The sequence below is a fragment of the Mustela nivalis genome (assembly GCF_964662115.1).
Source record: "Mustela nivalis genome assembly, chromosome: 14".
In the NCBI taxonomy this organism is placed as follows: Eukaryota; Metazoa; Chordata; class Mammalia; order Carnivora; family Mustelidae; genus Mustela; species Mustela nivalis.
In genome coordinates this window covers 91700198-91721688 of record NC_139033.1, presented here as the reverse complement: position 1 = coordinate 91721688, position 21491 = coordinate 91700198, and the positions used below count along the sequence as shown (strand labels likewise).

Genomic DNA, 21491 nt, shown 5'->3' with positions numbered 1-21491 from the left:
TGAGGACTTCAGGGAAGGCCAGCAAAGCCGGGGTCTGAAGTGAAGCGTGAGTTGAACGTGTTGAAGCTGGAGAGGGGAGAGACCAAACCGTCAAGAGCTTTTGAGGCCCGCTCTTAGGATTTAAGGAAATCTTACAGCAGCTGGAAACAAAAGGTTTGCAACAGGAAGATCACAGAAGCCTACCTCTGACTGCAGGGTGGAAAATTTTAACTACTTCATGGTGTATTTGATCACGGTGTCACAGAGTCGCTACAGAACATAGGCCACTTTGCTCGCTGCCTCCAGAAGACCCACTAGTCCTTATTGCCGTTAATTGATAATCAAGGCAAAACATCTTAACCATGATTACGTTGGGAACTCTACGTGCACCGTCATTAAATTGCTGCCTGTTTTGTCGAATTGGTCCGTATTTGGTCCTTTGTGATTCGGGCTTCACACGAGACCCAGGGTGGTGTCTGCCCAGCACTTGAGAGGTGAGGGGCTGCGGTCAGGGTGGAGACACCTGGATCTGACACTTGAGCTGAGCTTTCCCCTTCCATTGCTACAGAAACCCTGCCTTGGTAACCAGCATCCGGAGAACTGGATGAGGTCAGGAGACATGGGTTGAGATCTTGGCTGCCTACCAGATTTCTTTGTGACCTCAAGCAAGTCATTTCCCCTTTTTAGGGCCTTAGTTTCCTTGTCTTAAAAATAAACAAGTTAGACCAGGTGATTTTTTTTTTTTTTAAAGGGCCCTTCCTCCTCGGCCTGTGATTCTGAACAACAGACTGTTCATGTTCCATCTTCATAACATAAGATCTTAAGTGAACCTTTCGCTACTTCGTCAGAGCTCCCGTTAGAAGATCCTGTCCCATCCTGTTCAGGAATACCCCTGGGCAGGGTCCACTTGTGTCCATGGTGGAGCGTGCAGTTGCTGTCCCTAGCTGGGAAGGACTCTAGCCGTCTGAAGCTCTGGGTGTACCAGCCTCTCCACGCAACATCTGAAGTGCATCAGCTCAGGAACTGGAGTGTGTGGGGAAGCCCATTAAGGAAGGAGCAGAGTGAGCCATTTTCAGCAGGCTCTGAGAAAGGTGGTTCTCGAGAACCACCTGTGGTTCCGAGAGGGATGGCAACCCCCAACCTGCCAAGGAGGGCCGTGTGGCTTTTTTTTTCTTTCTTTTTCTTTCTTTTTTTTTTTTTTTAAGCCCACATGGCTTTTAACAGAAAAAGGAAAGCGCTTTTATTTTGCCTATTTAAAGCAAAATCAGGCTTGAAATCAGTAGTCACTAACACCACATCAAACAGTGCTTTGAGGCAAACTAGGTGATCACAAAATGGCATTCGTCACTTGTTCTGGAGTGATGTCCTCCGGAAGATACATGGAAATTGAATTCAAGTTCATGAATCTCTGATATAGGAAGGTATTAACTCAGTTTTACTGGTCTACCCTTAAAACAGAGGTTTGGACAAAGCAAATTTAGTATGCAGAGTATTCTGTTGAAACTTGAATGTTTTCTGTGGAATTTAATAATTTTTTGTTTCTGTTAAGAAAGTGGATATAGATTTTGGGGGGGGGCAGTTTTTATTTGAATTAGGTGAGTGCCCAGTATACACTGTATATGAAGAGCCTGAACAAACCTAGTCATAGATCCGGCTTAGCACTGATGAAGTTTCACAAGGGAACACGCTCCCTGTCCAGCACTCTGGTCAAGGGACAGAAAGTGACCCGTGTTCCAGAAGCCTCATGCCCCTTCCGGTCACCTACCCCTCACCCAGGCTAACCACTGTCTGAATTTCTAACACTGTAATTTCACTCTGCCCATGTCTGGGCTTTGTCTGAACGTTCTGTGCCTGGCCTCTGTCTCCCAGTGTCGCGTGTGAGATCCTTCTGAGTCATTGCACACAGCAGCAGAGCGTCCCGCGGCTACATAGCAGAGGCCGGCAAGCTGTGCAGGGCCCATGGGCCACATCTGCCTTGCAGCCTCTGTTTCTGTACAGCCCATGTAAGAACCAGGAATGGTTCTTACATTCTTAAGGGATTGTATAGAAAATAAACAAAGAATACGGGACCGAGCCTGCATGAACCCTGTAGAAAGGGAAAACAGCCCCTTGCAAAAACGCATGCCAGCCGTGGCTGTCCAGTATTCCCCTGCACAAACAGACCATGATGCATGCATCCATCCTCACATCGATGGATAGCCGGATCACTTCCCAGGTCAGGCTGTTGCAAATAGTGCTGCGAGGAGGATTCGCAGGCTGTTCTTGGTGCACAGCAGTCCAGGTTCCTGGGAGCAGTAAACCCAGGACTGGAAATGCTGGCTCATGGGGTTTGCCAACGGTGCTCAGCTTTGGCAGCTAGGACCAGTTTGCAAGAGCATCTGTACCACTGTGAGCTCCCAGAAGCCATGCATGGGAATTCCATTCCCGCCCTATCTTTCCAACCACTTGGTATTGTCAGTCTTTTTAATTTTAGCCATTCTCGTGGGTTTTAGTGATAACATATTGCAGTAACACATTTCCTTTGGGACCACTATGGTCCAGCATCTGTTCAGAGGCTTGGAAGCTATTGGATACTGTCTTATGGCAAGTTCCCATTTAAAAAAAAATTAATTAATTACTATTGTTACTATTATTCACTGCTGCCTTTTTTTTTTTTTTTTTTTTTTTTTTTTTGCCATTGTTCTGTTGGGTTGTTTGCCTTTTTCTTTATTAGTGTACCAGGGTTCTTCATATAGTCTAAATATCAGTCCTTTCTTGTTCATGGATTGCAGATACCTTCTCCTACCCTGTGACTTGCCTTTTTACTCTCTTAAAAGTATGCTCTGAGGAACAGAAGTTCTTAATTTCATTGAAGTCCAGTGTAGCAACATTTTTACTATTAGTGCTTTTTTGTGGCCTGAGAAATCTTTACTTACCCTAAGGTCATGAAGATACTCTACTTTGTTTTCCTCTAGAAGCTTCATTGTTTTCTGTTTAGATCTTCAACTACCTGGAGTTGATTTTAATATGTGGTGGGAGGTAGGGGTGGCAGTTTACTTCCTCTTGTACAAATGCTCAGTTGCTCCAGTGCCGGTGATTGAAAAGACCACCCTTTCCCCCCACCTTGTGTGTCATTTTATCACAAATGGATTGACCGTTTATGCTTGACTCTATTTCAGGATGCTCTGTTTTGTTCTGTGGGTCGGTTTGTCTGTCCTTGGTTACTACCACACTGTCTGATTTACTGTTGCTTTATAATAAATCTTGATACCTGGTGATGTAACTTTTCCAGCTTTGGTTTTCTTCTAGAATGCCTCTCCTTCTCTAGCAGTGTATATTTTTACATACATTTTGGAATCAGCTTGTTGATTTTCATTTTAATTAGAATTACAGAGAACCTCTAGATTACTTGTGGGAAAACTGACATCTTTACAATTGAGCTATTCAGTCCCTGACCCTGGTATATTTTTCCTCTTTGAAAAGCCAGTTGAATTCCCTTCTATGCTCGCTCAGTGTTTCAAGACAATAAAGTGAATAATTTCCTCCCACTGTAGTATGGTTCTTCCAACGTCAGAATCCAAGATTGACATGGGTATTTGACTAGCGAGAACAAAACTGTAGAACAATAAAAAGACCAGCAAGACAGCAATATTTTTCTACAGAATCTGGGTCCTTTGAAGAAGATGCAGATAAAAGGGTCATGAGTGAATCTGAGAGATGAGACCTTTGAATTCATCTTTTCCACTTAGTGCTCTGTCTCTATGCATTTTGTCCCATTTTCAGATCTGTTTTGCTGGGACCATTAAGGTTACCACAGAGGGGTCTGTGCTCAACGTACAGGGCAGCAGTGCGGATAGGGAAAACTATGGTTGGTGTTTGATAGCAGATAGCATGCGCTTCCCGGGGCAGCTTTTGTTTTTTTTACAAACTCTTGCTTTTTTTCTCTAGGACTGTCCATTCATTGTCTGTATGACCTATGCCTTCCACACTCCAGATAAGCTCTGCTTCATCTTGGATCTGATGAACGGTGAGTGAAACTCAGGAAGTCCGAACACAGGGAAAGACTTCGCCAGGACGTACACCTCAGCGCATGCTGACCTGAGCTCCCTGGCGGCTTGGGTCTTTCAGGTCATGGAGTTCCCCCGAAGTTTAAGGAAACCTTACTACTCCTCAGGTTTCCCTCAGAATTCATTTTAAAATGTTGACCGCCATTGCCCTCTGGCCCTCCTAGTCTCTCACCAGGAAGTTGCATCTTCTGGAAAAGATTTTCATGAAATACACACAGTGAAGCTTCATTTTCTGGAATGCAGCTGGCCTAGATCTTTAATTAGCTTGTTTCCTGACCCTCAACTTTTAGGAATGAAATGCCTCATAACAACATGAGCCAAAGATAGAAGTGTATTTGGAAACCAACTTTGAAGGACTGGCTGTGGGCCAGCATGACTTCAGGCCGCATCTTCTGTACCCTGAGCCGAGACCAGCCAGCCATTGATCTTTTAAGCTATGAATGATGACCCTGCAAATGCAGAGAAAGTTCTAGCTAGAAAAATAGTTTTCTCGTATTAGAGAGTGACACGGTGTATATTCAAAGTGTTTTTAGTAACAAGAGTTTGAAATAGAATGTGTATAGTACAGCAGATGAATTACTTTTTTGTTTTTGGATGTTCATTTGAAGTTCTGTTATGTTCTGAGGGTTTGATTTAAAACCAGATCTATTTAACGACATGGAGGAATTTTCCAGACATAATAATGGCAATACCATTATTAAGCCAGATACCATAGCATGTCTCCTGTGTGATTACACGTACATGACACTGAGCACAGACAAAGCTAATGGATTGTGAGAAGTCAGAAAGGAGACCTCTTGGCCTAACCAGGGCGGTTGCTGAGGCATTGACAGGGAAGGGCACCAGGCAGCCTCTGGGACGCCGGAAATCTTTGATATCTTGATCTGCCAGTAGTTATATGGGAACACTTGTGCATGAAAGGGGAGCTATGTAAGCCAAAGCAGGGGCCCTAAAGTTGGCCACGCATTAACTCCTCTGGGTCCGTAGAGGCTGTTCCTTTACAGTTTATAAGAACATTCCTTTACCCTGTTGATGGCATTGTTTGTCTCTGTAACTTGAGCCCATAGGATGATTGCCTTTTTTCAACATTTAATTATGAAGAATTGCAAACATAGGGCAAAAATGGAAAGAATTTTACTGGGCACACCCCAATACCCACCTCCCAGTTTCAACAGTTAAGATTTTACTGTGTCTATTTCCCAAATATCTATCAGTATGATCATTTTGTTGCTCTGTGTGCTGCCTTCTTTACTGTCCACAGAGCCCATTGCTAAGCCATCCACTGGATCATTACCTGGTTGGTTCAGTTATTAGGATGTAAATACTCAAAGCAGAAAAGCTAGCTGCCCTCTAGCCACCCACCCCGTGCAGGGAGCTGGGCTCCCAGTCTGACAGGGATGGCTGTGTTGTATATTGTCCTAGCCATCCCTGCATGAAAGTCTTCTAATGTTTGAGATGCCTTTATACTCCTTAATGTGTTTTGTCAAACTACAGAAGTCCAAGACAGATATACAGACAAAGCAGAAGCAAAATTTGCCTTTTTTTTCAACCACGTCCTAACTATTTAGGATGGCAACAATTTTTGTTTCCTGGGAATTGACCCAGTTTGTATTAACCTCTGCATCTCCGGTTCCAGGAGGCGATTTGCACTACCACCTTTCACAACATGGGGTGTTTTCAGAGAAGGAGATGCGGTTTTATGCCACGGAAATCATCCTGGGGCTGGAGCACATGCACAGTCGGTTTGTGGTTTACAGAGATCTGAAGGTAAAGCACTCTGTTTCCCAGACCTGCACAGTAGGTATTGTGGCCCTGGGTCTCCGGATGGTCTCTTATCTCTCATGGGACCTGCCATTTCCCTCCCCTCAGCCCTGGTGAGGTCACATCTGTGTGATGTCCGTCTGTCCAGACTCTAAACTCTGTGGCAGGGACTCCTTTCCTTCCTAGTCGTTGCTATTAGCTCAGTGCTTGCTCCCCTGCCTGGGGGCAGCACATACACTAACTCAAAAATTGTAATAAATTAATGGCAAGCAAGGTTGGAGTTTCTTGGCATTGCTGGTGTGACAATTAATTGTCATGCACTTAATGTTCACTAAGCAACTGTTTTGGCCATGGCTCTGTGTTAGAACTGGTGATAGATGGTGATGAACAGCAGAGAACATGCATCTTCCGGGATTTATACATGGATGTACCAAGATGCAGAGTGGCCAGAGCGCTAGCTTGTTGGAGGCAGAACTTCCCCTAACGGCCATTCTGAGGGTTTCACATTGTTTTAGGACCATCTTCAAAATCGCTAACAGATTTTTAGGTCCCTGAACTGTGGAGCCCCAGAAGGCTGTGTCTAGGCTTCTCCATTCTTATTCTCTCTGGACTTGGAAAAAAATGCAGTGAGTCTATTCCAAGTTTCCCCCTTCCAGACCATGGCGCTCAGTCACGGGTTCTGCATTCATAAGGGAGCTAGGAGTTTACTCAGTACCTCCGTGGTGACAGTCATCGTGAGAAGACAGGAGCAGAGATAAAAGGGATTTTGACAAATCGTAGAACTAATCCTGCAAATACAGAAATGTGCACATAATAATGAGGAGGAAAATGATAGGAGAGACAGTTTCTCGACAGGGTAACAACACTCGGGGGGAGGTGTTTGCCTTCTCTTTCAGATTCCTTCTCGATTGAATCCAGTGTAGCTGATAAAGATGTGTAGATTACGCTCCTTTCTCTCAGGAGCTGCTCTGTTTTGATTAGCTGTCTTCGCTTTGTAAGGTTGCCTTCCCAAGAGCCTAAAATATTATATTTTATTTTTGAGCCTCTTACTTTGTTACAAAACACTCTGTAAAATTTAAAGCTTTCTGCAAGGTTATATAAAATTTTCCCCTTAGTTTTCCTCTGAGCATGAAAGAGAAACAAATGTATTTTTGTTAAATTAGAAATAATTAGACACTGGTTGGCGCATGACAATTTCGCTTCCTCCTGTGAGTTTTGCAGAGGAATAAACTACATGCTGAAGGCCCATGAAGCACTATTGTAATACATTTTAATTTAGATCTGTAACTGGTCTCTAATCATCTTTGTGCTGTATTTTTTTTTGTTTTGTTTTGTTTTGTTTTCGAAGCTATTTAGTAGGCAGTGGTATTATTTAATTTCTATTCAAACTGAATTCTACTCACTCATGATTATTCATGCTTCGGCTTTATAATAGCGTGCCATTTATTTTTATTTCAAGCAAAACAATAGTTGATCTCCAGCGGAAAAATATTAAGATGACTGTAATTCAGTATATATGAGGGAGAGAAGCTTTGTTTTCCCTATTATGCCGGCTAAATCTAATGCCAGTAGATGCATTTCATCAGAGTTGTGGTCAGAGTCATCCTGGGTCATCCAGTGAGGTCCTGGGTTCTGAGTCTGTCCTCAGAAGCAGAAATGCCTCTCCTCGGTGTTGGTGCAGTGCTCTGGAACGTGTTGATTTCTTGGGTCCGTGCTGTACATTCTCGTGAGATTCCTTTTTGTCCTGTGCCTTGTGGGCTCATTCTCACAGGGCTTTGTCATTCACAGAAGCCGAGAAGCTGGTGGGCTCACTCCCTTTGTGGAGAGGCCCGTGGCTCTGGCTGGGCCACTGTTCCCAGCAGGGGAAAGAGGTACTTTTTAACTCTGATGAACTATGCCCATCACCCTGCAAGTGCCAAGCTCCTGGCCTTGTGTCTCGTTATCTCAGGAGTAGTCTCCTTTGTGTCTGTCATTGCCACTTTCCTGTGGGAATTAAACACAGATAGTATGACTTTCAGTATCATGCCCAGCTTAGAGGTGGTAGTGCAGTGTTCCTGTTTAGGTATAACGATAAGATACCACATGCCTATGGTTGTAGAAATTCTCAAAGCTGATGACAGTTTGGGACCTCCTGAAGATCATCTTGTCTTTCTCTTCAGCCTGCAAATATTCTCTTGGATGAACACGGACATGTCAGGATATCTGATCTCGGTCTCGCCTGTGACTTTTCCAAAAAGAAGCCCCATGCGAGTGTGTGAGTAGCGCATCAGCTCTGTTCAGTGTTGACTGTTGTTTCTCTGCAGCGATGCCTTGATGGGCCCAGCCCTCAGTCCACTCACTTCCTCCCGCAGCTTTTTCTTGCTGGAGGTGGTTGTCTGTATGTGATCATGCTGGGCCGGGGGCAGGTGCTGTATCTCTGGTTATGGGAGCGCAGATCAGTGGGCTGTGCCTCCTTTGTCTTCAGGGAGCGTGGATGGACCCACGGCGTGATCGAGGGGGCTGGGGTGCCTGTGGGGGGAGAGAGGGGCCTCCGCAGCAGACCCGAGCCAGTGCCAGCCATGTGACCCTAGTCAGTCCATTTACCTGCTTGACCCTCTACCTTCTCCTCTACAAAGCAGAGGCAATGCTAAGTCCCCACAGTTGTCCTAAGGTTAAAGGGAAGCCCATGTGCCTGGGAAGGTGCAGGGGCATCTGAGGCCCAGGGCTCAAGCATCTCTCTCCATCTACTTTCTCCTTCGTTTTCAAAATGGCTTTTTTTTTTTTCCTCCAAAGGGAAATTAGGAACCCTTTTTTGTTTTGTTTTGTTTTTTAATTAATAACACAAATCATCTGTTTGCAGGCCATGTTAGACTTGAGCATTAAGTACATCAGTCTTCCAACAGACCATGTAAAGGGAGCTCCCTGTCCCCCAGCCCTCGGCTAGCACCTGACCCCTCTGCACACCCTCCTCCGGGGATGGACAGCCCCTGTCCCAGGCCTCTGCAGAAGCAGGAGGGAATGCACACTGGTTTTCATTTCTGTTCCTTTGGTCTCAGTTTATCTGGGTGGAAAGTATAGACGTGTGTGCATTTTGTGGAAAAGCAGATGAGTGTTTCTTTATTCTTTTTTGGGGGCTTGGTAAATGTATCACTCTCAGCACTGAAATCCTTTAAAAGTACATTTTATTGTCCATCTTGAGCTAACACTCATCTCCGTTTTGAATGGGCTTGAAGAAACTCCCAGGGGGTCTCACCTCACGCATCCATGCAGAAAATCAACCCTAGGCCCCTCCTTCTTGGCTGTGGAGGTCAAGTGGTTCAGCACTGCTCTACCTGCAAGGGGCTACTTGAAGTCAGGGTCCCCTTTCAAAGCCCTGAGTGAAGGTGCATGGTGAATAACAGGGATTCTGTAAACAGATTTCTCCCTTCCTACAGAATTTGGGGTCTGGTGATAATGGCATTGGCATTTTGCCAGCACTTTACAATTATTAGGCCAGAACCCTTGGTTGCATGAGCTTCTCTCAGCAAATTCATCAAGCATTTTTTAAGAGGGTAGTTTGAATTTTTAATGCGGTGGCTGTTTGGCATGCTAATTTCTTCAGTTTAGTGTAGCTACCATAGGCATCTGAGAGTGCAGAAGAGTTAATCTTGCAAAGGAATGAATTTTCAGTGAAGGGGTTATTTATTTCCTTATAGAGCTGCACCCACTTAGTGTAATTCCCCTGCCAGCTCCGAGAGGTGGGCTGTTCTCGGATTCCACCAGCAGCTGTGGAAAGAGGTAGGATCGGGGAGGATTGGTTTCCATGCTTGCATGATGACAGGAAGGCCACTGTTCTACAAGTGCATCATCTCCTGGCCAAGAACAAAGGCTTTCGAGGCAGCAGGTCTGGGTTTGAATCCGCTTCCAAGTTGTGCCTCCTTTTTTCCCCATCTCTAAAAAGGAGATGATGGTGGCGTTTATTTCATCTGAGTGTTGTGAAGGTCAAGTCCATTGATGACTGCGACAAACTTTTAGGCACCTTTGGCTGGTGTGGGCAGCGCCTGAGGGACCCCTAAAGCTGGCCGTGTAGGCAGTGACTGGTATGTGGATGGTGGCGGGGCCAGCAGCCACAGTGCTCACTGTGCCACCGGCTGAACATCCACTGTTCCTGGCACGCAGGGCTGGCTGCTTTGAATATGCTCACATCATCACAGAAACGGTAGAGGTTACTGGTGGAGTAATCTACTTTGTGGCATGGAAACTGAAGTCCGGAGAAATGGAGGCGCTTGAACAGGGTCCCAGAGCTGGCACACGGTGGGGCTGGAATTGAAGTCCAGTTGTCTGTCTCCAGAGCGTGGACTCCTTACCTCACACGGTGAACTCCCCAAGGCTAGGAAATGGTCAACTCTGGACCCGATGAGTGCTGTTGGCCAGAATTTCACCATGGACATGGTTTCTCAAGTCTTTCCAAAGCTGTAGCTGTGATCTCGGACTTCACCCTGCTGTTCCACCTTTAAGGAGTTGAGTGGTTGAGGTTCCTGATTTGGGCTTCGACTGAGTGGGCCCGTTCAGGGGCTCACAAATTACTGTACCCTGGAAGGTAACTTTCAGGTACTCAGAAAGCAAAGAAAGACTTTTAGGATTGAATTTATTACCAGTGCCAGATTGGAGTTCCAGCTTGTTTTCTCCAAGAACGCGAAGCTGTGTCTCATGCCACAGTGTCTCAGAGCCTCCAGGCATTCTTTTGGGATTCAGAGTAGTTTGGATCTTCAGGGGGAAATGTCGGGAAGCAGCAGTCGCTGCTGTACAGTTAGAATCAGAAAGCCACACGGCTGGAGGTCCGGTACTGGGCTCCTGTTACGTCTGGTGTCAGCTTCGCCCCATGTTGGTTCTCGCACTCTTTTCCCATCCCAGAAGTGGGTTTTGGTCCTGGGAATCCTAGGCTCGCAGGTCACCACCAAGGTCTTTCTGGCTAGCACTGAAGTGAGCCCTTCCCCGAGAGTGGTTCAGATGCCCCTCCCAGAAACCTCCCGTGCCCTCTCAGCGTGACTGGCCGGCCTGATGCAGTCTGACTCTGGAGTCCGGACGGTGGAGCTCATCCAGGTGCTGGGCCTGCCGTGATGGACCAGCGCCCGTTTTTGCTGCTGCAGAGCCGTCTTCAAAGTGAGAATTCTTTAGACTGAGAGCACTGGGCCCAGTGCTGATCCTGGATCGGGAATGATTATGAGTGATCCAGGATCACTTTCTGAGCAGATTTTCAGTGAGCATAACTTAACCGTGATCCTAATAAAGGAAGACTAGAGATTCACACCACTGATGTGGATCAAGTTGTTCTTTCGTGCCAGCACCCTTCTAACCCCCTTATGTATGTGGAATCTGCATGTAAACCCTGCATGATAGAGGGGTTTCTTAGCACCCATCCTGTCCAGGAAGATCAGTGAGGGCGGACAGGTGGGAGGGCTTAGCTTTCGCAGGAATCCTTCCGGGCTGCGTCTTTGAAAGCCCCCCATGAGCTGCCTCTTGCTCTTTCAGATGGAACAGCGCACGCTCAGATCCTAAAGGAGGGGCGGCGAATAGAGTAACAGGAAGGATTCGGAGTTGCAGAATAGTGCAAATCAAGATAAAATGGTGGTCCTCCCAGGCACCTGGGTGGCTCAGTGGGTTAAAGCCTCTGCCTTTGGCTCAGGTCCTGATCTCATGGTCCTGGGATCAAGTCCCGCATCGGGCTTTATGCTCGGCGGGGAGCCTGCTTCCTCCTCTCTCTCTGCCTGCCTCTCTGCCTACTTGTGATCTGTCTGTCAAATAAATAAATAAGAAATCTTAAAAAAAAAAAAAAAAATGGTGGTCCTCCCAAATCTTCTCAACTTCCTGAAAACCTCTCATTTGCTTAGTGGGCCCCTTTGATCAGTCCGCAGCCCTCAAAACCGGGCATGGGATTTCTCCCATCTTTTGTACCTGTTGGCGTGTGCCCCCCACTTCTTCCCCACCCCCTTGGGGTCTGTCACTCGCTGTGTTAGTAAGTAGCCCCCACCCTCAGCATGTGCCAGCTCAGGACCTTAGCATAGAGGTGGCGTTCACACCGGAGGGGTATCCCCATCCCTTCAGGTCCAGGGTACCACCTCTAGGCTCCTACTTATCTTCGCCTCCCCCAACCTCACTCCCACCCCTTGGATGGCCTCACAAGAGCTCTGGAACCAGCAGGAGACCCCTTCATAGCTGTAGTGCAGGAAGACTAACATGGTTCAGATTTTCCCTCCGGGACCAGAGCTTGCATGTTTTCATATTTATCTCATACTGTAACTTATTTATATTCATTCCTATACTAATAGGAATTAAGACAGGAAAGGCTGTTTTGTTCCATGAATCATGTTGTGTGGAATCCCCATTGTCCCCTCCCCTTTGTTTACAGTTGGTGCTGTTCAACAAATGACATCTGAGCCTCTTGGCTGAGCTGTTACTATTCTGTAAGGTGGGCGTGCTCTGGTAACTGCGTGTGCCCTTTCTTTTCCCTAGGGGCACCCATGGGTACATGGCTCCCGAGGTCCTGCAGAAGGGGACAGCGTATGACAGCAGTGCCGACTGGTTCTCCCTGGGCTGCATGCTTTTCAAGCTCCTGCGAGGGTGAGTGAAACGCATCCTTCTGTTACTGCTACCGCAGCTTGTCCTCGGATCAGAACCCAGACCGGTTAGACAGTGTTAGACTCTAATATCATTTGAAATCACACATGCTAACCTAGACGATGACCAGGGCTCTTCCTGCCTTCTCAAACCGAGAGCTTTGCTCCCATTAACTTTTAGGCAAAAGCTCACAGTTTCATATTTTTGTTCCATACCTTGTAGGAATGTCAGTACATTTAAACCTAAAGGAAGACTGCTTTGAAGTGGGCCCATTGATTTAGGATATTTTGGATAGTGATTTAGGATAGGTCCCCACTACTTGGGGCATAAGAGTTATTTTAAAATGTAGATCATTGAAGAAAGTAGGAGAATCTTTCTCATTAGGAGTCAGTTACTCATGAATATCTTGCCAATGGTAAGTGTTTTGAGGGAAGGACTTGAGAAAGGACTGAGACCCAAAGTGAATGGATTTTAGAAGTGCTCAGGTATTCTGAACCCTGCTGAAGTTAATTCACCTTTCGTAAAACACAAAAACGAAACTGCATAATTTCATGTTTTTAATTAATTTAATCACCACCAAAGACGGTGAAACAGAACGAAAGGATTAGGGAATAAAAGCACTGTCCAAAGCATGTCCTCGTGTTGAGAACAATGATTATGTTCACATTTTCCCATTAATTTTAAGAATTTTCAGCCAACTGGAATGGAAATCTTAAGTTTTGAAAACATGTTTTTGGTCATCCTTGTCCACAAGGATACAAAAAGCACTTGATGTTAACATTTCCTGGTCAAGACCCTCCTTCTCCTATTTCTGTTGTGAACACAGGTCTGGCTGTTTGCTGAGCTTTTGGCATTTCCACTGGGAAGGCTCGTTGAGCACTGCCACATCTTCTTACCATAATCAGCACATTCAGCAAAGGGGCTGGATTCCATGTTTCCCCTCAAATTAGGTTCCCAGTACTCTGGCCACTTCCCCAGGACCCCGGTAATCTAGTTGTTCTCTGCTCACTGTTTTCACTGGGGAACCAAAATCGTGTTACTGCCCAGAGAGTCAGGTCCTGTTGGTCCTTAATTGAGTTACTGTATTCGTGGAGCCTGGATGGCCCTAATTTCCATCATCAGACTTGCTGACCTAATTAGAGAGAGTTTCTGCAAGACAGGCCAGAGAAAACCACTTCCCACGCGAGCCGTCCTTCCACCCGGTGGAGGCTCTCTGTGAGAGGTGAGTGCACAGAGACATGCTTTGGGTCTCTGTTTGGCCCCCCAGGAGATGGGGCCAGAGGTGTAAAATCCATACTTCCAGAATTTTGAGACAAGAAAACTCCATGCAGCAGTGAAAACATCAGCTACATCCAGTCAAGATTGGAAAGTCAGTAGTAAAATGTCCCTGGGAAACCTGCCAAGCCAGGTAGTTAGGGCTTGGTTCATGTCTTTGTTTTGTTTGATTCTAGTCTGTTTATAATAATGCCCACCATGTCACTCAGGGATGATTGGGCATGACATCGTTTTTTGGAAGATCTGAAGATGTAGTTATTAACGATATGCCAGCAGTGTGATCGGTGGCTAGTAAGGTGCACCCAGCTGTATCTGGCCACAGGTCAGCTTCCCAGTACTGAATCAGGAGGGAGTCACTCCTCATGGGTCCTCGATCGGGCTCAGTGGAGTCACTGTGTTTGCTGCAGCTCCTGTCAAGAGGGGTGTTGGCCGACAGGAAGACATCCAGAAGGTGTTCCTGAAGATGGGTTGAGAGGAAAATGGTGAAAGATCTAGAAACTGTGGCTCATATGGAAAGGTTGGAAGAACTGGGTGGTACATGGCTTAGGGGAGCCCTAATGGTTGGCTCCAGCTGGCTGAGGACCCATCTTCCCAAAGGGTTATATTCATGCTGCACCATTCCCAAGAGCAGGCGCTTTAAGGAGGGGAAGATGTCAGTTCAACACAACAGTAGCCACTCAGGCCTTTGAAGGAGCTTTGTTCTACGTTGTGCCCCACAGGCAGTGAGGTCCCTCTCACTGTCTGGCGACCATCTATTGAGACTGGCATACAAAGAAACCTTCCAGTGTGTAATAGAAACAGGACTAAAGGAACCTTTCCCACTAAGATGTGTGATCTTCTGCCATTCTCTGCCTTGCTTGTTCAGAAACCTTTCACAGGAAAGGGTAGAGCACAGAAACCAAAGGGCAGAGAGAATGTTTTTTGATTTAAGTGATTTAGAGTCGACCTGGTAAGCATTTACTGAGTAGCTAGAATATGCAGGAGACTGTGCTTCATGTGCTGGGGAGAGGAAGGGAAGCGGGGGAAGGAAGCCACGTCCCATCCATAAGGAGCTCGCAGGAGAGTAAAGATGTCCACACACAGGAGCAGGGCAGACAGCAGTGTCCCGGGGGTACAGAAATGAGTCCCAGGGCTGACCTTGGAGAGCAGAGCTGACTCCACACAGATGATGCTATTTGAAGGGGGCCTGGAAAGGGTTGGCAATTCCAAGACTGGTGCAAAGTAAACATGTTTTCCTGTGGGGAGCAGACAATATGGGGCAGTTTGTCTTTCCTCAGTGGTGACCTGGGCAGGGAGGTCATGCTGGGAGAGGAGGTCGAGGAGACAGGGAGAGCCTTTCAAGAAGGGAGAGCCTATGCATTGGGGTGGGGGGAGCAGGGGCTTTGTTCTTGAGGCCCCAGAGACTGGAGGCTTTTACACAGAGGAGAGACATGGCTGGCTGTTTGTCAGAAGAAGGTGCTCCCAGCATCATGCCTGTATCCCTGGAGGAGGGAGATGGGAGACAGGGGTGGGGATCCACAGGCAAAAGGCCAGGACCTGTGGGCCTGGGACCAGGAAGGAAGCAAGTGGCCTAATGATGTTGCTACGTGGATCGGTGGGTGGTGGTTGCTGTGCTTTTCCAATGGGTGCTCAGATATGGAAGCTGACGGGTGCTCCTTGGCAACACCTGGAGATATTTTTGCTTGTCACAGCTTTGGAAAGGGCTACTTCTGACATCTGGCGGGTGAAGGTGAGGGTTGCTGTGAAACATCTTACGACACACAGGATGGGCCCTGCTGCCTCCAGCACAGCATTGCCCTGCCCAGAAGGCCAGCAGTGCAGAGGAGGACAGAGTCTGCTCCAGGCGTGTGTCTTCCTTCCTTCCCGCAGCGGAGCGGTGCGCTCGAACAGGGGTCACCGGCAGATGACCACGGTCGAATGCTTCTTCCACGGGCCATTGTGTCCCGCTGCCTCTGCTGAAGCCCTCGTCCGCCTCCCTCACACTGCTTTGCACAGAGGCATGAAGGACGGAATCTGGATGTGGGCAAGGTGTCCAGTCTTGAGACTGCGTTCCACATCCCTGGACTCACAGGGGTGGACGGGGTATTGAAGATGTTCATGTTGCCAGTGTGTGGGATTGCTGTCCTGACCCTCGATCTAGATTTCAGGTATCTGTCGTGGAAAAGAATTGAGGTGGCAGTAGCTTTGAGCCTAACTGCATCACTTCTCATGTCAGTCCCCGAAGGTGTCAGACGTGGGGAAAGAGCCTGTCTGGTGGTCTGGGGACAGCTGAGCTCTGCCCCAGGTTACTGAGTTTGTTCCTGTAGCGGGGAAAAGAGGGAATGTTTATAAATACTTGGGCAGCTATTGGCTTAGATTCAAAACTCATATCTGATGTAAGATGTCATCTTTTTGGTACTCTAAAACTAAATTTTGACCTAAGAGTTTTGAATCACTCTTCAAGCATGTTGCCCTTGAGCCCCTTGTTTCGCCATGACCCTGATCTGCGGCACCAGAGCGCACCCTCGTGCGTGTTTTCCCATCCCTTCTCCCGTCTCAGACGATTTCCCCAGCTTGTTTGGGGAAGGTCTGCAGTTGCACCCATTCGTTCCGTGAGTCGGAAGCCACATCTGACCGCTGCACATGGGATTCTGTTCCCGCGGTGCCCCGCGACGAGCCCGAGCGCCGTGTTCGCGTTGCGGAGAGGCCAGCACCCCCCCACAAGCTGTCAGCCGGCCCTGAACGGTCTCCTCTTTCAAGCGGCTGCCTTGGGGAGCAGCTGCAGCCTCCCAGGCTCTGTGGGCACCACGTGCTTCCCTCCGAGCGGAGATTATTGCTCTCATAGGGTTTCTGTAACAGTTTCCAAAATAGAAACAGAATCTTTGGTTTTGTTCACAAGGAATCATCAAGCCTGCCTCGGAAAGATGTGCCTCGAGACTTCAAACCTGAGAGCGCGCACTTTCTCCGCGTGCTGGCCCAGAGCCGGTCGCTGAAGAGCACGTCCGAGGGTTTCCTACTGGGTCGGTCGCAGGAGAGCCACGTGTGCACGGTGGCCTCGGTAGTGGCTGGGCTCATGTGCTAGAAATGTTTTTGGCACCACCGATTTAACTCCGCTCCTCCTCGCGAGCCTCCCTCAGGTCTCATGAAAGATTTTTTAAATTTAGCACAGAGCATTTCTGTTGGAACACAGTGGTTCTTTTCTGCAAGGGTCGGGGTACCACGCTTTCCCTCCAGCAGTAGGTGTGGGGGTCACAGCAGGGACGGGGTCCTCGGGCACCGTGTGCAGGAGCCAAACCGGCAGGACGTGCCCCCACGCCAGGAGATCTGCTCACAGTCCCTTTGCACGCCTTCAGGGCCTGCGTGGGATGGAAGCAGCCATGTCGGCGGAGACTGAAGCTTTAGTAAGATTTCATGAACTGTCATCCTTTTTCTCTTGAACCATGAACATGAGGATGTCTCCCTGTCTTTGGCATCAGAGCATGATGCAAGTAATGGTTTTTTAAATGACAATATCTTAAAAATAACATACCATTTGTTGTTACATCCGATTTGCTTTTTAAATGCAGTAATTTTACATTTTTCTTTTTAGGAACAATTAGGGTGAACAGAATATTTCCAAAGTCTGGTTTAGAGATTAGTGCGTGTTTGTTCACTTGGCACTCATTCACCTTGTTTTAGATTTTATTTTTCAAATTACTGCTTTCAAGAGATTGAAATTACTCTGTATTACATTGCACGGTAAGAAGGAAAACAAAGCATTAGAGTTCCCTCTCTTGTACAAAATGAACATTAAACTATTTGAGATCATCAAGGCTCTGAAATGGAATAATCCCTTCTGAGAGATGACTCAGTGCCTCACTTCACTAATTCAGGGGGACGGTCAGAAAGGGAACAGTAAGTAGTGCAAGGAGGAGTTCTTTTCTCTGAATCACGTTCATTTATGTGCTCAGTTTTCCAACCCACCTTATAGAGTTAACTTTCAAATATTTGACAGTATCTTGCCTCTGGTGGTGTTATATATGGCTTAGAAATAAAATTGGAGGATTCGTCATTTTATAGGCATGTCTTGCTGTAAGAAAGTCATGTACATATATCCCTTCTTTAATTTCCAGATAAATAAATAAGACCAGGATTCCATAATTGGCATGTTTACTAGTCTCTTTTGATAAGATTTCCTTTGAAAGCCAACTTCTCTGGGGTTTTAACAACAGGGTAAAGAGTAAGAATAGTTTGTTTTTCATTAGTTTATCAAGCAGACATTCATTTTATAAAGTTAAGATTCATCTTTATTAATTTCTTGAATGATGGCTGTGCACTGCCGTGGTCTTGGCTGCCACCAGCACACACGGTGTCTGTTCCCTTTGCTGTTTCTGTGAAGTACAGGGCCTTAAACCCTTCAACAGATGAAGACATCGAGACTGTTAGTTTCCATGACTGGACCGCAGCCAGTAAACACCCCCATCACAACCCTGAGCTCAGGTCTGCTGACCCCTATGTTAGGGACTCTCTCTAAGTACAACAGGAGAAAGCAGTTCTAGAACTGGAGGGCCCCAGGGACACAGGGTTCACGTATGTCTGTCTTCATCAGAGGAAGGCATTGCCGGGTTACCGGTTTCCAGTGGGGGAAGCGTGTTCATCTTGGTCGTGTTTTGGTTGCACCACAGTTCTTTGGGTTGTTTGAGGGACTAATATCCATTTTTCAAAAAAAAAAAAAAAGAAAGAAAGAAAACGAAAGAAAGAAAAAGATAAAATTTATGGAAATTATTCTCTCCAAACACTAAAGTGACAAATGTTATATAAATGGCCTTCATTTTCATGAGTACCGGCTGGCTGATTGTTTTCTTTTTAAAGATATTTTAAAATATCACTGGGGATATATTTGCCGAAGCCTATTTTAGTACCGTGATTTCACTGACGTGAGGATCAGACAGTTCACACGAGCATAAGTGCCACCCCCCCTTTCAGGCACTAACATACCCCAACACCAGCCTTTCTTGGTAAATGGTAAATGTGTAGGGTTTTGTATTTCTGTAGTTTTGGATGAATACTATCAGAATACAGTACTATCCCCAGATATGAGCCAAGGACACGCACCAAGTTACCTGATAACCACATCCTCAACATGAGGATTCATTTCCACAGGCACAGCTGTTCATTTCCTGTTCATTTCCACAGGCACAGCCCTTTCAGACAACACAAAACCAAAGACAAGCATGAGATAGACCGAATGACCCTCACCGTGGTAAGGAGATTGAAAACTCTGTTTTTCGGTGGTGGGTTTTTTTTTTTTTTTTTTAAGATTTTTCTTTTCTTCTTTATTTTTTTAGTAACCTCTACCCACAACATGGGACTCGAACCTAAGACCCCAAAATTGAGAGACACATGCTTCACCGACTTAGCCAGCCAGGCGCTCCGAAAAACTCCTTTCTTATTCACATTATTATTTTCACGTCTCATTCTGTTAACAACCGGTTGAAAAATTTGCTTTCTTAAAAAAGAATGAGTGGAGATCAAGTTCCTAGAATTCCTGACAGTTCAGTGGAAATAGATGTCAAGGTAGAAATTAGAGTTTGCCACCCATCAATTATAGAAAGATGCAGAAAATCAAAAACTAAACTAAGAAGATCGAAGAAAAGGAAAAATTGCCTAGGCGCATAAGAGCAGGAGACCTGTTTCTCCGCACCTGACCCCAGCTTAGTGAGTGGCATTGAAAATGACTAGCAGTCTGTGACGCCTGACTGGCTTTTTCAGTGGAATGTGAGACTCTTGGTCTTGGGGTTGTGAGTTCAAGCCCCACATTGTGACTAGCACAGTTTCATGTTTCTTTAGAGTAAATATTAATTCACAGTGCGTCTGCAGTTTTTAACACTGTCCTTGTCCAAGAAATGAACTTAGATTTGGTTGGGTGTCAGGGCTTCTTGAAAATCGTGTTTTTTTTTAATCTCCCTCAGAATGTGGAGCTCCCGGAGGCCTTCTCCCCGGAACTGCGGTCCCTTCTAGAAGGCCTGCTCCAGAGAGATGCCAGTAAGCGGCTCGGCTGCCATGGAGGCGGGTAGGCTGTTATTCTAGCTCTCGAGTACCGACACCCGGAGCACAGGACAGTTAGTTACAATACATTACACTTCATTCCTAGCCCCTAAATATCTCCTACTTTGATCCGGAGGGGGGAATAACCCAATGGGAAATATGTATGTTGTCCTTTGTGTTTCATAATTAACGACTTGAAGGAGTCGCTCGCTTTTCAGCTTTAAAAAAATTGATCCTGTCGACAGTGGAAATGAATCCCAATATCTTGCAGTTCATTTGGTGAAGTTTTACTAATTAGGTTTGCAGTGATGGCAGTTCAGTATCCTGATCAGGTTCTTACGTGTTTTCTCTCACGTGTAACTGGCTGGCTGCCATCTTAAACGTGCTTTCTAGCTGCTAGGTGTCCAGAACGCCTTCCTGCAGTCCTCAAACTTGACTGATACTTTGGCTGGATATAGAATTCTAAATCAATAATGATTTTCCCCCAGAACTTTGGAGATATATTGCTTTATTGTGTGCAGTAAAGCTGGTCATGGAGCCCAGTTATCTCTCCTGATGTCAGGAGCTGAGAGTTCCTTGTACTGTGGAAGCTCATTTTCTTCATCTCGTAGAATACTGTTTTTTAAATTTATTTGACAGTCCCTCTCCTCCATTTCCTTGGTTAGCTCATAGAACTCCTTTTAGGTTTCTGTTGAAGTTTCTAGAATGGCCATCAGTGCTTCTGACCTTGAGTATTCCCTGTATCTTTGCTTTGATCCTATTCTACTATATGTGGGCTTAAATCTCTAATCCCTCCTTTGATTGCTTTTTAAAATCTTTAGCAGGCTGAATTTCTTCAAAATAGAACCTTTCAGAGTCCCCCCACCCCTACTCCATTAGAATAAACACCTAGCTGCAGGCATTTTGGGGTTGGATATTGAGGTAGAAAGTATGGTGTGTGCATGCGTGCCTGCATGCGTGAAGGGTTCCATCTACAGAGTTCAGCCTGTCTTCAGCCCATGTCTCACCATCCCCTTCCCCTATCCCCTTCCACATACATGGCATTGAGCCTAGAACTCAGCACCTCTGAGCCCCAGGCAGTAGCTCTGCCAATTTATTGCTAGTAGTCTCTGCTCCTCCGTCCACACCCATCATGTCTACTGATGGTTCTGCACCCCCTTTGTGGTGCATTTATGACTCCGTGTTCCTCTTCCATCATTTTAGCGATTGTTGGGAAGGAACAAATGCAAAACACAAAAGGACACCTTTTGACTCAGATTTCATTCATTCATCCATTGAACACTTACTGAGCACCCTCTGAGTGTCAGCCATTGTCCTAACTGCTGGGGCTAAGGGGGCCCACATAGGCAGACCCAGCCCTGTCTTCTTGGAGCTTCTGTTGGGTGGGGGTGAGTGACATTATAGAAATGATCAGATAAGTAAGATGACCTCAGACCGGGAGAAGAGCATGAATGAGATAAATAAGGCAGTGTTATCCTTGAGAAGCCAGCATTAGGAGGAGAGGGGGAAGGACCCAAGGCAGAGGGGTCAGTGAGGGTAGAGCTTTGACGGGGGCATTAAGCTTCCATGATGCAGAAGAGCAAGAAGGCTGGAGAGCTAGGAGAGGGAGGTCAAGAGCAGGTCAGACAGGCGGTGGGCTCAGGCAGGTCCTGTATGTAGGCCGTATCCCTGGACTTTGCTGTAAGTGCAACAAGGAGGCCTCTGGAGAGTCTTGGGCAGGGGTATAGGGAGATGGGTTGGAAGGATGATGTGGGCCTGGCATGGGGCGGGTGGGGCTGCGGGATGTGTGGTTGGAGGGAAGGCTGGGGCAGAGGGCAGTTAGGGTCATTCAGGGAGGGGGTGGAGACC

The 21491-nt window shown here is 46.6% G+C and overlaps 1 protein-coding gene across 7 annotated transcripts in view; it reads left to right on the top strand.

The window, feature by feature from the left end:
- Positions 1-21491, top strand: part of GRK3 (G protein-coupled receptor kinase 3) — a 118368-nt gene that overhangs the window by 83933 nt on the left and 12944 nt on the right. For all 7 annotated transcript variants that reach the window (XM_082698797.1, XM_082698795.1, XM_082698793.1 and 4 more), the window contains 6 exons: positions 3907-3985; positions 5662-5792; positions 7946-8040; positions 12258-12365; positions 18792-18858; positions 19568-19668. In XM_082698797.1, the coding sequence (XP_082554923.1) occupies positions 3907-3985; positions 5662-5792; positions 7946-8040; positions 12258-12365; positions 18792-18858; positions 19568-19668 (581 nt within the window). The remainder of the gene's footprint in view (positions 1-3906; positions 3986-5661; positions 5793-7945; positions 8041-12257; positions 12366-18791; positions 18859-19567; positions 19669-21491) is intronic.